Below are 15,323 nucleotides of genomic sequence, written 5' to 3'. Positions count from 1 at the left end.
ACTTCTATTAAGAACAAATGTGCAAACAAGTATATTCCATAAGCAGTATATAAATCCTATTGCCACAAAAATGTACATAATTGTGGGCATAAAGCTGGTTTATCATGATTTTTAAAAACAACATATTATGAACAGTTAAAAGTTTCTTACCAGACTCTTAATAATCTTTGGGAATGCTTTAAATGAAGGAATGTATGCCCTAATAGAAAGGGAGAGTGACTTCAGCTGCAGGTCCTCTTCTGAAGTCTTTTCAAATATTGAAAAAGAAGTCGCACATACTGTCAGAAACGCCAGTGTTGTCACCACACAGGCAAGAAGCAGGCCATCCTTCAACAGAAGAGGCAGTAAGCTGTTAAAACAGAAGGGCATTAGTCTACATTCCAACAAATTTACATTTTAAGCAACACATTAAAAGGTGAGAAAAAAGAATATGCTTAGAAAGATGTACAAGAATCAAGGCAGGAAGCATACTGTATTGAAGTTAATAGTGTCTGACTCACCTGAAGGTTGACACAAGTAAAAACCATGTACACATCAAAGGAATTTCGTTTATCATTAAGCAGACCGGTCTACAATGAAAAGAAAAATAGGTGTACAAACACTGTAATGACAACAGCTTTGCTGGTTCTCTCTAAACTTTTGTTATACACAAGTTTTACTTATTCTGGGCCAGAGACTCTATTGGGTTCTGGCTCCTTTTTTGGCCATCTGGAGCCAGACACTAGCTGCAAATGGTAGAACTCCCTCCTGGGGCAAGAGTGCCAGTACTGGGCCCGCCATCCTCTCACTCAGCATAGGAGACATGGCAGAACTCCCCTCATTCTATCCTCCACAGGCATAGGATCCATTAAGAATATATCAGGGCAGAATATCTCCTGCACCAGAGCTATGCTTGATGTAGCACCTGGCATCTTTGATTCTTGGCGTCAGCCTCTCACTGCCGTAGGGCTGTGTATATGAACACTCAGTGCACAGCAAGCTGAGGTGTAAATCTACAGTGCCCTTGCATGCCATGCACTGTCCGTATGGATCCTGCTACTGTGCACTAAAAGTTCCCTAGTGTGCACTGCCCTACTGCTGATTCAAACTGCAGTATGTGCATGTGCACTAGAGAACTTTTAGTACGTAGCAGCAGGGTCCACACAGACAGTTAGTGTGCTACACATTGGAACACGGTAAATTTACACCACAGCTGCCACGCACTAGGTGTTTGTGTAGACATGTCCTAAAGCAGTGACAGGCTGACCCCGAGAACCAAAGAAGCTGTGACCACACCAAGCAGAGCTCTGGTGCAAGAGATATTCTGCCCCGTATGTTGATTTGCAGCACAATATGCATTCAAAAGGAACAGCTGCAGTTTATAAGCATCCATGCCTAGTCACATTAGTAAGAATGGTAAAGTTGTGTGTTCAGCCAGGAAGCTAGAAACAATAGTTTAGTGGCCAGTCTAGATAAAATTGTCCCCTGTGGGCTTCTATGTAAGCTTTCTAATGTAAAACTAGGAGAGGAATATTAAAGGTGCTACCACACCAGTGTTCAAATTTCTCCCACATGATGGCTATGCTTCATCCAAGGGGAAGAAGATGACCCTTTGCCTTAAGACTTATCTCCCAACAAAGGAAAGAGAAGGGGAATACAGCTCTACCCTGTTATAACGCCACCCGATATAACACGAATTCGGATATAATGCGGTAAAGCAGTGCTCGGGGGGGGGGGGGGCCTGTGCGCTCTGGCGGATCAAATTAAGTTCGATATAATGCGGTTTCACCTATAACGCGATAAGACTTTTTGGCTCCCAAGGACAGCGTTAGATCAAGGTACAGGTGTATATACATTAATTTCCAAGATTGGAGGCCCTTTGCCATGTAGTTATTGAGAAATGAGGGAGAATTCACCCTATTTCACTCATCATTATTACTTACCTTATATATGCTTTCTGGACAACTACATGTCTGGGGCTTTTCTTTGGTTTCCATGGCAGTGTCACCCTTCCTACCCCCAGAATCAGTCAACCCTACCACCTGGACAGCCACGCATATTTTGTGCTGACTCTGCCATTAGTGGTCAAAAAGGAAATTTCTACTTTCATAGCCCCGAATTACTTATCATTCAGAAGTTCTTACAGAATGAAAACTATATGCACAATTTTTTTTAAAAGTCTCTGTTTTAATAGACACATTATTTCTAAGTGAGGAAGATGCCTGTGGCATCATCCAAATTGGGGAACAGGGTATCAAAATATTTTCTATATAAAAAATAACTTACATTGATACTAGAAGAATGGATTTTTCATGTACTTGGAAGGAGAACAGGAAGAATGACAATGCACAACTAACCTAAAAAGATTCAAGTAGAAGAGGTTAATATAGATCTCCCCAATGCAAAGTGTAGGTTTTAGTTTTTCAGTTGGCCTAATTTTATGTAAAGGCTGGCATCAGTGTGAAGCGTCCAATATAATTAAAGTATCTAATTTGTACTAAATATATTCAACTCCAGAGCAATTTGCATGTTTCAATATAGTTAGAGGGACAAGTACACTGATCTGCACCTGTAACAAATTGTGGCTGCAAAAAGGAGCCTTTTGAAAGTTTGACCCAGAGTATTCAGAACGTCTCATGTAATAAGGCCACTATCTTGCAAACACTTACGCATGTGCTTCACTATCCTCACATGAGTAATCCTATCAAAGTAAACTGAATCACTCGCATATATAAGTGATTGCAGGATTGAGGCCTACTATATTAAGTCAGAACTATGCAACTATCGTACCTGAGGTAGGTTGTATTATGCTGGGTCAACTGTGCTCATGAACAACCCGCACCTCAGAAGTAACAACAAAAGGTCTCATTCTTTTTACTGAACTAAAAATATATTGAGCAAGAATTAAACTACAAGATAATTCTCGGGAAGGATTAATCCTAGTTATAGGCATCACTATTATAAACTCAAATAATACTTAGAAATTATTGTATATTTTAAAACCATATAAATCAACTGCTGTTTAAATTTTAGTGATATCTGTCTTGGTATAAAAGTGCTTTTAGTTTAAAAGGAATACTTTACATTCATGTCGTGTAAATATGCCTAAATTTATGTTCAGTGATATTAGACTACAGAGAGACAAGCAAACATTTGTTAAAAACAAAAAAAGGATCATTCCTTTTCAAACCACTAATGAGCCTGCAATGACTATTGTGGGAATTTTTATTGAATTTGGCAGCCAGTGCATTAAAAAAAACCTATCACTCTGGAAACAAAACAAAAGAGAAAGGAAATCTCAAACCCATACAAAGTTTTATTGTGTGGAGAATCTTCAAATGGCTTTTCAGAGGAAAATAATAAAAATACAGAATTAAAATAAAGAAAACCGAGAATAAGAGAAATAAAGAAGTATAGACAAGGGGAAAACCTGAGATTTAAAAGACATTAGTTAGGTCCTCCAATACGACTTTGATATTCAATTCTATTGGTGATATGCTTTTTAAACAAACAGTCTCTTCAGCAGATACCAAATGACATTTAACAACATACATAACTCTGCACGGTGGGACAATTTTAAGGAGAACTGTTGGCCATGCTCCAACATTCAGTGATAGATTTTATATAAGAAACAATTTAAAAAAATACACTTACCAGAGCAAATTTAAATCGTCGGAGTGAGGGCTGGAGGGTTAGTTTTATACAAGCCGGAAGTAGAGTCAGAAATGTAAAAGCAAAGCTAAAAGATTATTTTAAAAAAATATTACGTTTATTCTTTAATATATAAATAACCACTTTCATGTTTTCAGATAATATTTTCAAAAGCAACTAGGTGATTTTAGGGACCCTGTCCCATTTTCAAAAGCACAAATCACGTAGGCACTTAAGTCACTGTGGTGTATGCTCCTAATTGACTTATGTACTTATGAAAATTTTATTCTTCAGTAACTTTTTATCCATCTTCCATACTGAAAGAGCCTCATCTTGAACTATTTGCTTATTTGAAATATTTTGGATTATGCAAACTTTAAACATTTAGAAGAAATAATGGAAAAAGTCAAATGCATATGTTTGTTATTTTTATCTAGCTTCCCAATTTTAACTAATTATTCAGCTCAAATTATACAAACACAGAAAAAAGTTTAACAACATTCTAAACACACACAAACCTGGGGAAAATCTTTAATTTTATTTGTATTATTTGGAACTAAAAAATACACTATGAACAAAAGTCTTTTTAAGAACTCTGAAAATTTCATCTCTCAATTCTTCCCAAAAATTAATGGATGGGGTTTTCAAAAGCATCTTTTTGACTTAGGAGCACAAGTCCCTATGACTTTCAATAGGATTTCTGCTCCTAAATCACTTAGGTGCTTTTGAAAATCCCCCACGATATGAATAAAAGTGAAAGTTACCTAAAAGCCTTCAGTTCTCTTACCTGAGTTTAAGCTGGGTTTGAGGTGACATCACATTCTTTATCTTTATAAGGACACTTAGACTACACCAGATATTGGCTACTTTATCCTGAAAAGATATTTAATGAGTTGTATCTATGTTAGTTTGCTGTTCAAATAATATGAGGATTATTTAATATTTCATTGAAAAATAAATTTTGATACACAAATGTCATATGCTATAATGAAAGGCAATATCGGGTCAGTGTGACCTTGGCTCAAACATAGAAAATTAAAATCTGAAAGAAACTGAATTAAAACATGTATTAAAATAACTGAGAAATACTTTCTCGAACACAAGAGATCATCAGTCTTAAGTCAAGTCCACAGACTTTGTGAAAATAAAGCTCTGAAAACATTCATCTCTAGGAAAATTTACATCAAAATGATAGCACCTGTGAAACTTTTTTCAAATGTGAAGACATTCAATTAGGGCTGTCGATTAATCGCAGTTAAGTCATGCGATTAAACTCAAAATTAATCGTGATTCATCGCAGTTTTAATTGCACTGTTAAACAATAGAATACCAGTTGAAATGTATTAAATATTTTGGATGTTTTTCTGCATTTTCATATATATAGTAATCTGAGTTGTAATTGAAATCAAAGTGTTTATTATTTTTTATTACAAATATTTGCACTGTAAAAATGAAACAAAAGAAATGTATGAGGTGAATTGAAAAATATTAAGTACTGTAGTGGAATCTTGCTGTCGTGAAAGTGCAACTTACAATGTAGATTTTTTTTTGTTACATAACTGCACTCAAAAACAAAACCATGTAAAACTTCAGAGCCTACAAGTCCACTCAGTCCTGCTTCTTGTTCAGCTAATTGCTAAGACAAACAAGTTTGTTTACATTTATAGGAGATAATGCTGCCCTCTTCTTATTTACAGTGTCACCAGAAAGTTAGAACAGGCATTTGCATGGCACTTCATAGGTATTTACGTGCCAGATATGCTAAATATTAATATGCCCCTTCATGCTTCAGTCATCATTCCAGAGGACATGCTTCCATGCTGATGACGCTCATTAAAAAAAATAACGCGTTAATTAAATTTCTTACTTAACTCCTTGGGGGAGAATTGTATGTCCCCTGCTCTGTGTATATATTCTGCCATATATTTCATGTTATAGCAGTCATGGATGATGACCTAGCACATGTTGTTCATTTTAAGAAGACTTTCACAGCAGATTTGACAAAATGCAAAGAAGGTACCAATATGAGATTTCTAAAGATAGCTACATCATTCAACCCAGGGTTTAACAATTTGAAGTGTCTTCCAAATTTCTGAGAGGGTCAAGGTGTAGAGCATGCTTTCAGAAGTCTTAGAAGAGCAACACTCCAATGCGGAAACTACAGAACCCGAACCACCAAAAAAGAAAATTAACCTTGTGCTGGTGGCATCTGACTCAGATAATGAAAATGAACATATGTCGGTGTGCACTGCTTTGGATTCTTATCGAGCAGAACCCATCATCAGCATGGACGCATGTCCCATGGAATGGTGGTTGAAGCATGAAGGGACATATGAATCTTCAGTGCATCTGGCAGGTAAATATCTTGCGATTCCAGATATAACAGTGCCATGAGAACGCCTGTTCTCACTGTCAGGTGACATTGTAAACAAGAACCGGGCAATATTATCTCCTGCAAATGTAAATAAACTTGTTTGTCTGAGCGATTGGCTTAACAAGAAGTAGGACTGAGTGGACTTGCAGGCTCTAAAATTTTACACTGTTTTAATTTTGAATGCAGTTTTTTTTGGTACATAATTCTACATTTGTAACTTCAACTTTAATGATATAAAGATTACACTACAGTACTTGTATGAGGTGAATTCAAAAATACTATTTCTGGGGGGTTTTTTACAGTGCAAATACTTATCAAAAATAAATATGAAGTGAGCACGGTGCACTTTGTATTCAGTGTTGTAACTGAAATCAATATATTTGAAAATGTAGAAAACCTCCAAAAATATTTAAATAAATGGTATTCTATTATTGTTTAACAGTGTAATTAATCGTGATCAATTTTTTTAATCGCTTGACAGACCTAGATTCAATATATTCTCACATTTATTACACACCTGAATGTATTTAGCACTGCTTACTAGCAATGACAGAGTTAACCACTAATAAATCAAGAAGTCTAAAGACATTAGCAGTTGTGCTAGGATCACTTTCAAAATTACATTTGTAACCACAGCTATCATGCCCATGAAACTCATCCCTAAACAGCTGCTAGAATCACAGCTGTGTAGACATAACAACAAGAAAGCTACTAGCACCAACTACTAAGCTATCTTCCTTGTATGCTTACTAGCAATACAGAATATGCTCTTCAAATTTGCTGAGGACTACAAGTGAACAGACGGTTTCGCAGCACCAGCAAACATATAAGATGCCTACTTCATAGCCAATAATATTTTACAACCATCAGCATTTGTTGCTGTTTCTGTAAATGGGAATCAATTCAAAGAACCTGTTACAGGCAACAGAGTATAAACTTACTGTGCATTGCTTACATAGACAATTTCTCAGTTTATCCAGATTAGTATCCAAGTAAGTCACTCCCCTATTCAGTCTGAAAATATTTGATCTAATATTAGACTAAAATCCTTGGGCTCTTTTGAATTCATTGTTTGTTGACATTTACAGTTTTTATTTTTAAACTTAGCAAAGGGTAAAAAATGCAAAGTGACAAAAGGTATTTTGGTTTGTAAATATCTTTATCTCCCAAGCTTCAATTATTTTTCAACAAGCTGCTGGAGAATATGTTCTGAAAATATTCCTATGGCTGCATTTAAATTAAATGCCACCCTCAGTGTATCCATAATGTTAGTTTTTCAGGGCAAAGATATTGCAGGTTGTGGTATCATTTGTAACTGCTGAAGAACTGCTAACAGCTAACACATATATAAGGCAAACCATTTACACTAACAACAGTCACTTAGGCCCAGATTCAGCAAAGCACTTAAGTCCCACTGAAACATTACTGAATCAAGCCCTTAGTTTCTACTGTGGGGAAGCCTGTGGTATAGAACTTGCTCTTAAACTTGAGTCAATCTTGCCAGGAGCTAAGCACTCTGACCCCAATCTATCAAAGCACTGAAGTGCCTTTTTAAGCGTATAAGTAGTAGATCCATTGGCATCTATGAGGCTACTTGTGTGATTAGATTTAAGTATGTGCTTAACTGCTTTGCTGGATTGGGGCGACAGTGCTCAGCATCTTGCAGGATCAAGCCTCAAGAACACTGTGCTGAATCAAACTACTACTTAGGAATAGTAAAAGCACAACTGGTCTAAATAAACTTCTGTAAAAAGTGGTTACTGAGAATATCAGCTAAGATGCAAAGCAGGCTTTATTTTACATCTGAAACACTACAACCATTACTACTTGTATAAATCCTTTCAATAAAGATGAGTATTTTGCTAACCAAAGGGGAGATTCTGAAGCTAACTTTTACATTGTATCTTCTGACTCTGTCAATTACTATGGAATCTATGTCAATGGAAAAATGTATGACTGAAGTATGGGTTTGATGATGGGATAAGTGTTGTCTACTCATATAATATCCTGGAAGATGCCAGCTCAGCTAGGGGTTAAATACTGGATTAAATAACTGGCAAGAAATGACTGCCAACGAAGGCAGCTCAGATTACTAGTTCTGTGGTGTGTCTTCCACATGAAATCCCAAAAGGTCACCATGAAGGTTTCTCAAGGGATCTAAGAATACAGAACATTTACACAAACAAAACAACCCACATACTTCAAACAAGCCTCGATCAATGGGAAAGAGTCTTCTGAGTACTTGCAGAATTTGTTCCACTTCTGTGCAGAATGGGAGCCAGCAAATCACAAAAGAAGCAACCACCGTAAATGCTATTTTAATTAACAGCACTAACCTGTAATAAATAGAAGAGTTTAAGTCAAGATATTAAGAGGCAAAAAACTCAGTTGTTTATATATATAAAAATATCAGGTACTTGGGGCTTAAAACGCAGAGTGTATTTACAGTATACAACTGAATGTGCATAAGATCAAGAAACGTGACAAATTTGAGCAGGGCTACCAGTACTAGAGAAAAGATATGTCATCATCTCCAGAGCAGTCGTAAGAAATCCACTAGGACTGTGTCACATCTACTGGCATTTGTCTCATTAACCTGGAGGTCTACTTTTAGCCCATATCTAACTTTGATTCCAGCATGCTGAAGGTGTGCAAAAAAAGGATGGTTAATGACAGCTGAGCAAATAAGAGTTTTTTTTCGGTTCACTGGCAATTCCAAAATATTGGAACTCACATTTTCATGTAAAACCAAAAATGAAATATATCAAAATTTTTGGCGACTTAGTTTTAACATTCACTTTGGGTTGAACAGAATATTTCCTTCATCCAAAAATGAAACTGTTTCTATTTTGAGCATTTATCTTTTTTTTTTTAATAAAATGAAAGGAAATTTCTAAACAAAAAGTTGTTTTGAACCAAAAAATTTAAATGTTACATTTTGAAAATGTCAAAATAAAATTTTTGCCTTTCAGTATTTTTAAAGGTTTTGCTCCCTCTCCTCCTCTTCCTCCCCCGCTGCCCCCAAATCAACAATTGGGGAAAACAGACAAATTAATGAAACGTTTCAGTGTCACCACACCTGCATTTTTTGCTGAAAACAGATTTGGCCTAAAATTTTCACCCAGCTATAAGTTTAATATATGTTGCTATACTTTCTAAACCCTTAAAACTATTTAGATATTTAGTGTATCATTTAATGGCTAGAAAGAAACTTGTTCTCTAAGAACAGATGAAATTATAACATCAGTACCTTCCCGTGGAGCTTAAGAGAGAAACAATGGAAATGCAAATAGGATGAATCAAATTCCCAAGGCTAGGCTACCTAAATGCATTCTTGAGCTAATGTTTGGATACTGAGTTTTAAAGATACTCACCCCTTTCCTGTAAGGCCTTTTTGGCAGCACTTTCCAAGTAGGTAGCAAAAGAATGGCAGTGAATGGTAGAGTTCCATTTGTTTATAATTTATGGCCAAGCAAAATGCCAGTGATCCTAAAAGGTCCCAATTGTAAGAGAGAAAAAGTACACCCCACAAAGCAAAGCCCAGGCTCACGGAGTTGTATATGTTTTTTATGTTAAGGACAAGATTGCAAGACAGGGAACATGCTGAGTATTGTGACAAGTTAACAGTGAACTAATGCCACAGGTGATAGTTGTAAAATATATTCAAAACAGACGTTTTATACGTTAGTCTTAATTTTTAAAAATCTAGTGCCAAATATGCAACTATTTTGTTTACACAGAGAAATATTTTAAATTCTATTTAAACAGGTTAGCCAACTGTAACTTTGATTTGGGGGCCTGATCAAAAGTCCATAGAGTCAAAAGGAAAGACTTCTTAAAGAGAGTTTTATGGTTGCACAGATTATTACAATAGTACAGTACAATCAATTAACCAGAGTTAATAAAAAACTACACTGACGTACTCATAGGATACAACTAGTGGCAATTCCACATTTTCTTGTGCTTATTTTTTCCAGGGTTATAGGTAAAATTTTCAAAAGCCCTAAATCTTTTTTGCCGTACAGCTTTGTATGGAATATTTAAACATGCTTATACTCAGACTGTATTCTCTTCAGGGCAGGGACTGTCTTCTTGTTATGTGTCTATACAACACCTGGCACAAAGGGGCCCCAATCCATTATTAGGGCCCTTAGACATTATTGCAAAACAAATCTGTTATTTACTTTTGACACGAGGCCTGATCCAAAACCCAGTGAAGTCAATGAAGAGACTCTCATTGACTTCGATGAGCTATGGTTCAGGCTCTAAATGCATCAAAACCAGCAATTAAAGTGTAATGAAAGAAACTGAATTAGAGAGATACCACAGCTATCCTAAGAAATACTGAAATAATGTATGTCTCTCTCCCTACTCTGTCTTGGCCAGTACAGATAGCTACATGACAACACATTTGGGTTTTATAAATCATTTCTCAATCTACTATTTATTCCCTAATCAAAAATCATAATCATATTTGCCATACTGTCATTGTCACAGCAACTAACCATGATGCCAAAAGGCCATGATCCTACAAAGAGTTACACAAGCAGTTAACTTTCTGCATTCTAAGTACCTCCAATGACTTCAATTGAACTAGTCACAATGTAGAAAGTTATGCACATGCATAAGTCTTTGCAGAATCAGTGCCAAAGCTATGATTTCAGGATAAATGGAAGCAGCAAAATATAGCGAAAAATCTGTTAATAAAAGTAGAGTCTGTTTCTTAAAAGTTTCGTTTCTGCGGCTGCCTCTCACCTGACAGCTGCATTTTCTAGAGCAATGGTCCCCAAACTTTTTACATTGCATCCCCCCTTACCTGTAATGTAATCTGTCCATGCCCCTCCCCTGGGAGCCGCAGTCAGGAGCCGGGGCTGGGAGCCAGGCTGCTATTGGGTGCCAGCGAACTGAGTTCAGGGCAGGAGCTACAGCCGTGGCTGCAGTTGGGAGCAGGGCTGGGCCCTGGGAGCAGCAAGCTGGGCTGCGGTTGGGGGCCGGGGCCAGGCCTGGGCGCTGAGGCTCTGAACATGGCTGGGGGCGGGGTCAGGGCAGAGCTGGAAGCAGAGTGGGGCTGGGTGGCACCCTCCTCGCCCTCCATGGGGGCTGCCCCAGATTCCGCTGCACCTCCCTGAACATTCCTCTGTGCCCCCCACAGTTGGGGGACCACTGTTCTAGAGGGAACACCACAATTAGTGTATTATTAGAGATGGATTAACAAAATTTGATTTTTCATGTGCCTAGTTTTGACCCAACAGCATATTTTAAAGTGTCCTCATTTATCACAGCCCCAGGACTTACTCACATCTCCGTTACCTGGCACACCTTCCTACAGCTTGGACTGAACAACTACTGTACTTGCTTATGGATAAGCACAATAGTTAATTTTCTAATACAGGCTGCAACCAAGACCTAAATATTGATATTTATTAGTAAACTAATGCTAAAACAGTACACACACCTGAATGAATACCATCAGGGGTTGGATTTTCAAATCTGCCATAGGAATCTGCCATGCCCAATTCTCATTACAATTAATGGGAATTGGGCTTCCAGCTTCCCTTGGTGGGTTTGAAAATCCCAGCCTAGATTGTGGGTACATAAACATTGACATGGAGGCTTTTACAGACTTCTGAAACTTTATACATTTAATATGATATGCAAGCAACCCATGGCTCAATTTACAATACAGAGCAAGGAATATTCCAGGTGGCAAGGAGAACAGGACTTTGCCTGGAAAATCTGGAGATTATTGCACTAGTCTTCGTCAACGTGGCATACACCTTGAAAAAAATAAATACAAACTTTATTCTAATTACAGACTAGTGTAGTGACATAAAACTCAGGAGGTCAGAAGGTCCAGAATGAATTTCAAAAAACATAATGTAGCCATGTGTGCTGTATGTTGGTACACTCCATTACAAGTACATCTGTGCTCCAATGTTACAAGGTGATACGTTAACTGTTACAAATTCAGGTCAGCTAAAAGCCAATAGTCAATTTTTACACCCTTTTACGTGTTTCCTGTGAACACTCACAATACTGACTTTTGTTGCCATGAATGTGAAAGCAGAATTTTGAAGCTGTACACGTGTTAGCAGAGAACAAATATAGGTATTCTCAACAGAAGTGCTTGTGAACTCCTTTGATCTGGGGACAGAAACACTAACAAAGAGCTCTAATTAGGAATTCTCAATCAATTCAGATTTTTTTAAAGTGTTGAATACATTTTGAAATATGAACATTTTTGAGTCAACCTGCTACACTGGTTGGATAAGTTATTTTCTTTGCAAATAACTCACTCAGCTCTACCTATGACTTACAAATTCACCATTTGTTTCAAAGGTACCTATAAACATGGGAGTCAGTGGCTCAGAGGCTATTAGAGGACACAAGAAGCAGAGTCTACTCTAATTTACTATTGATGTTGTATAGTGAGTCAGGTGTACAGATATATCTCATTGTGAAGCATCATGGCTGCTAGAAATTGGGCAGAAGCATGTGAGACACTCAATAAATGTTAATGATCTCCTCCCATTCTCTGTAGTCAGCTAGTGGTTGCAAAAGCTAGAGACAGTCACATTTTATAGAACTGAACAGCATGGCTGCGTCTGACACTCCTCTCCACCTCCCAACAAGAGCTACGATGGTTCTCTTATCCAGGCAGAAATCACAGGAATATCCATTTTTTTCACAGCCATACTGCCACCGACATTTACTCAAACAAGGCAGAGTGTGAATTTGGGATGCAAATAAAAGCTATGCCATGTTGGATTGATTTCCCCCACATCAATCTTTTGCTCCAAGTCCATTTAAGGCTGTTTCCTTTCAAAGGAACCTTTCCTTTTGCTGGGGGAGGGGCCAAACCTTCAGCTAATAAATCTAACTTCTTCCCCAGTAAAAAAGTGATGTTATTGTAGGAGGGACTGATGTTATTTTATAACTGAAATTATTTCATTTTAAAGCAAATGGAAGGATACTGAAAATGTCCATAGTCAATGAGAATGAGGCCTGGATAAAGCAATATACAGAGAGCACTGGCAATCTGGGAGAAAGAGAAAGAGAAAAATCTTTAAACACACAAAAACAAGGCACTTTATTTTATAGCAGTTCATTTCACCCTGGAACCAGAACATGATTGGTTCTCCTTTAACAAGCCCAGGCCAGTCAAACTCCTCTGGATCCTTACTCATTCATCTGGGGAACACTCTTTTCCTCTAATTATTCCTCCCCCAGTGATGTGGGAAGAGACGAAGGAGCCCTAGTGGGAAAGTATTAAGAGGAGCATCAGGGTGTCTTCTGCCAGCCAATTCACAAAGATGACTGCTCAGTTTAACCCTGGGAACTGCGCCATGGCTTGACAGACCACAGAGACCAGTGAGCATTAAAAACCCTGAGCATGGTGTCACTTTCACAATGCATTTCAGTTCTACTGTCTAAAAAAGAAGTGTGCAAGACCCAAGGCTGTTCCTAGATTCCCCCATGTCACAGCACAAATCTTTTTTTTTTTTTTTTTTACTACCCAAGCAATAAATTTGACAAGAAGTGTAATTCGGTAGTTCATGGTTACTAAACTCCAGTGCACCTTGTTATTGAAGGGCATCAAAATAATTGCTGTAAAGTAACTTCCTGTTTTCTTACTGAAAAGTCTTTAATGAAAGATATACTTATTGGCATCCAATTTATGTAAACGGAAAGCACTCTGTGGTTTTGTAACATTAATTAACTTTCTTTTCAGTGTTTTAAATGTATATTCCAGTTAATAACATTTTTATTCTCTCTCTCTCATACACACACACACACACACCATAGACTTATACTTGCCTTTTTCTTAGTTGATGTTTCTTTTAAATAACAACAATACAAGATAACTGCAGGTATGTAAATCAGCAAATCAGCAATAAGAACTGAAAAACAGAAAGATTAACTATGCATAAGAGTCTCCCCAAACAAGTATAGCTCATCACAATCCACAGAAATTACTTATTTCCATTTATAATTTGTCTCTGGATTGTCAATATGTGACTTTATTCTCCGTTTTCCCCTTCCAACCTACATGGCTTGCATCTGATGTTTTGTGGAACCATGTAAGAAAAGGAAGGATTAAATCTTACCTGCATCTGCAAGATGGGTGCAATGCCTGCACATTGTTTAGCCCAAACAAAACCCACAAACTATATAGCCACATACATGGATGGATAGGTCCAGCTGTCCACACATTTTTAAATGTATATTTTGTATCCATCCCCTACAATGGAAACCTATTTCCTCATCAAATTCATGTCTTCTGAAGTTTCCCTACAGTTTCAGCTGACCACAGTATTCTTCATTTTCTGTCTTCAATTGTCATGTACTGTTGTTGTGTGCTCCAGCATTTGATTCTAGAGAGGGCTCTGCTTTACAAATCACATCATGTGTATCTAGTTTGTAAAGTGTTTGGGGAAAGAAAGGAAATATATAAACATAAGGGCTGATATAGGAATGGGTTAGTTCAACTTTATTGGGTAGGAAAAATGGCTGTACAGAATTTGATCTGTTAATGTTTCCAAACATACCCCCAAATCTGAAGCTTGCACGCATTAGACTGTTTAGGCCCCAGCATATCCTCACTCAGTAAATGAGCAATGCTCTAGATCGTTACATGCTGGAGAAAAGACATTCTCAACTTTCAAAAGACATCAACTACAAATAAATTCTTGCAAGTTGTTCTAAGACACAGGGCCGTCTCCAGGCACCAGCGTAGCAAGCAGGTGCTTGGGGCGGCCAACGGAAAAGGTCGGCACGTCCGGCTCTTCGGCAGCAGGTCCCTCAGTCCCTCTCGGAGGGAAGGACCTGCTGCTGAATTGCCGCCAAAGAATGAAGTGGTGCGGTGGAGAGCTGCCACGGAAGTGCCGCCAATTGTGATCACGGCTTTTTTTTTTCTGCTGCTTGGGGCAGCAAAAACCCTGGAGCCGGCCTTACTAAGACATTGGGGGGCTGATGGCAGATTAAAGAGAGAGAAGCATGTTTGGATTCATAACACAGTCCTGTACTTTGCCAAAGCATTAGTATTTCACAGAGGAAACACTGGGAGACAAACAGAAGAGAGGTTCTTTGCACTGCCCACAGTAAATATTTGTAAAGGTGGTCTGTAGTGGGACAAAAGAAGAGCTGGAACAAGGAGGGCTGCCTACTATGCATTGGATTAAGCCCTGCTTGTGCTTAAGGTGCTGGAGAAATTGTTCAGAGGCTGTTCTTATGCAGCCAGTCTAGTTTTAAACCTGAGATTTTGTCCATCTCTTATATATGGACAGTAAAACCTGCCTTAGCGATTACCTCTGAAGAG

At 37.8% G+C, this 15,323-nt stretch overlaps 1 protein-coding gene across 3 annotated transcripts in view; it reads right to left on the bottom strand.

Annotated features, from left to right (window-relative positions):
• The window catches only part of ALG6 (ALG6 alpha-1,3-glucosyltransferase), a 40,699-nt gene that overhangs the window by 1,243 nt on the left and 24,133 nt on the right, over positions 1-15,323 (bottom strand). For all 3 annotated transcript variants that reach the window (XM_045027078.1, XM_045027079.1, XM_045027080.1), the window contains exons 6-14: positions 13,823-13,905; positions 12,979-13,043; positions 9,379-9,564; positions 8,205-8,340; positions 4,418-4,503; positions 3,634-3,718; positions 2,266-2,336; positions 501-569; positions 151-349 (exon numbers count right to left, since the gene is read on the bottom strand). In XM_045027078.1, the coding sequence (XP_044883013.1) occupies positions 151-349; positions 501-569; positions 2,266-2,336; positions 3,634-3,718; positions 4,418-4,503; positions 8,205-8,340; positions 9,379-9,564; positions 12,979-13,043; positions 13,823-13,905 (980 nt within the window). The remainder of the gene's footprint in view (positions 1-150; positions 350-500; positions 570-2,265; positions 2,337-3,633; positions 3,719-4,417; positions 4,504-8,204; positions 8,341-9,378; positions 9,565-12,978; positions 13,044-13,822; positions 13,906-15,323) is intronic.

Source organism: Mauremys mutica, chromosome 8, assembly GCF_020497125.1.
Source record: "Mauremys mutica isolate MM-2020 ecotype Southern chromosome 8, ASM2049712v1, whole genome shotgun sequence".
NCBI lineage: Eukaryota > Metazoa > Chordata > Testudines > Geoemydidae > Mauremys > Mauremys mutica.
Note: the sequence above shows the minus strand (reverse complement) of the source record. Positions and strands in the feature narration are given on the sequence as shown.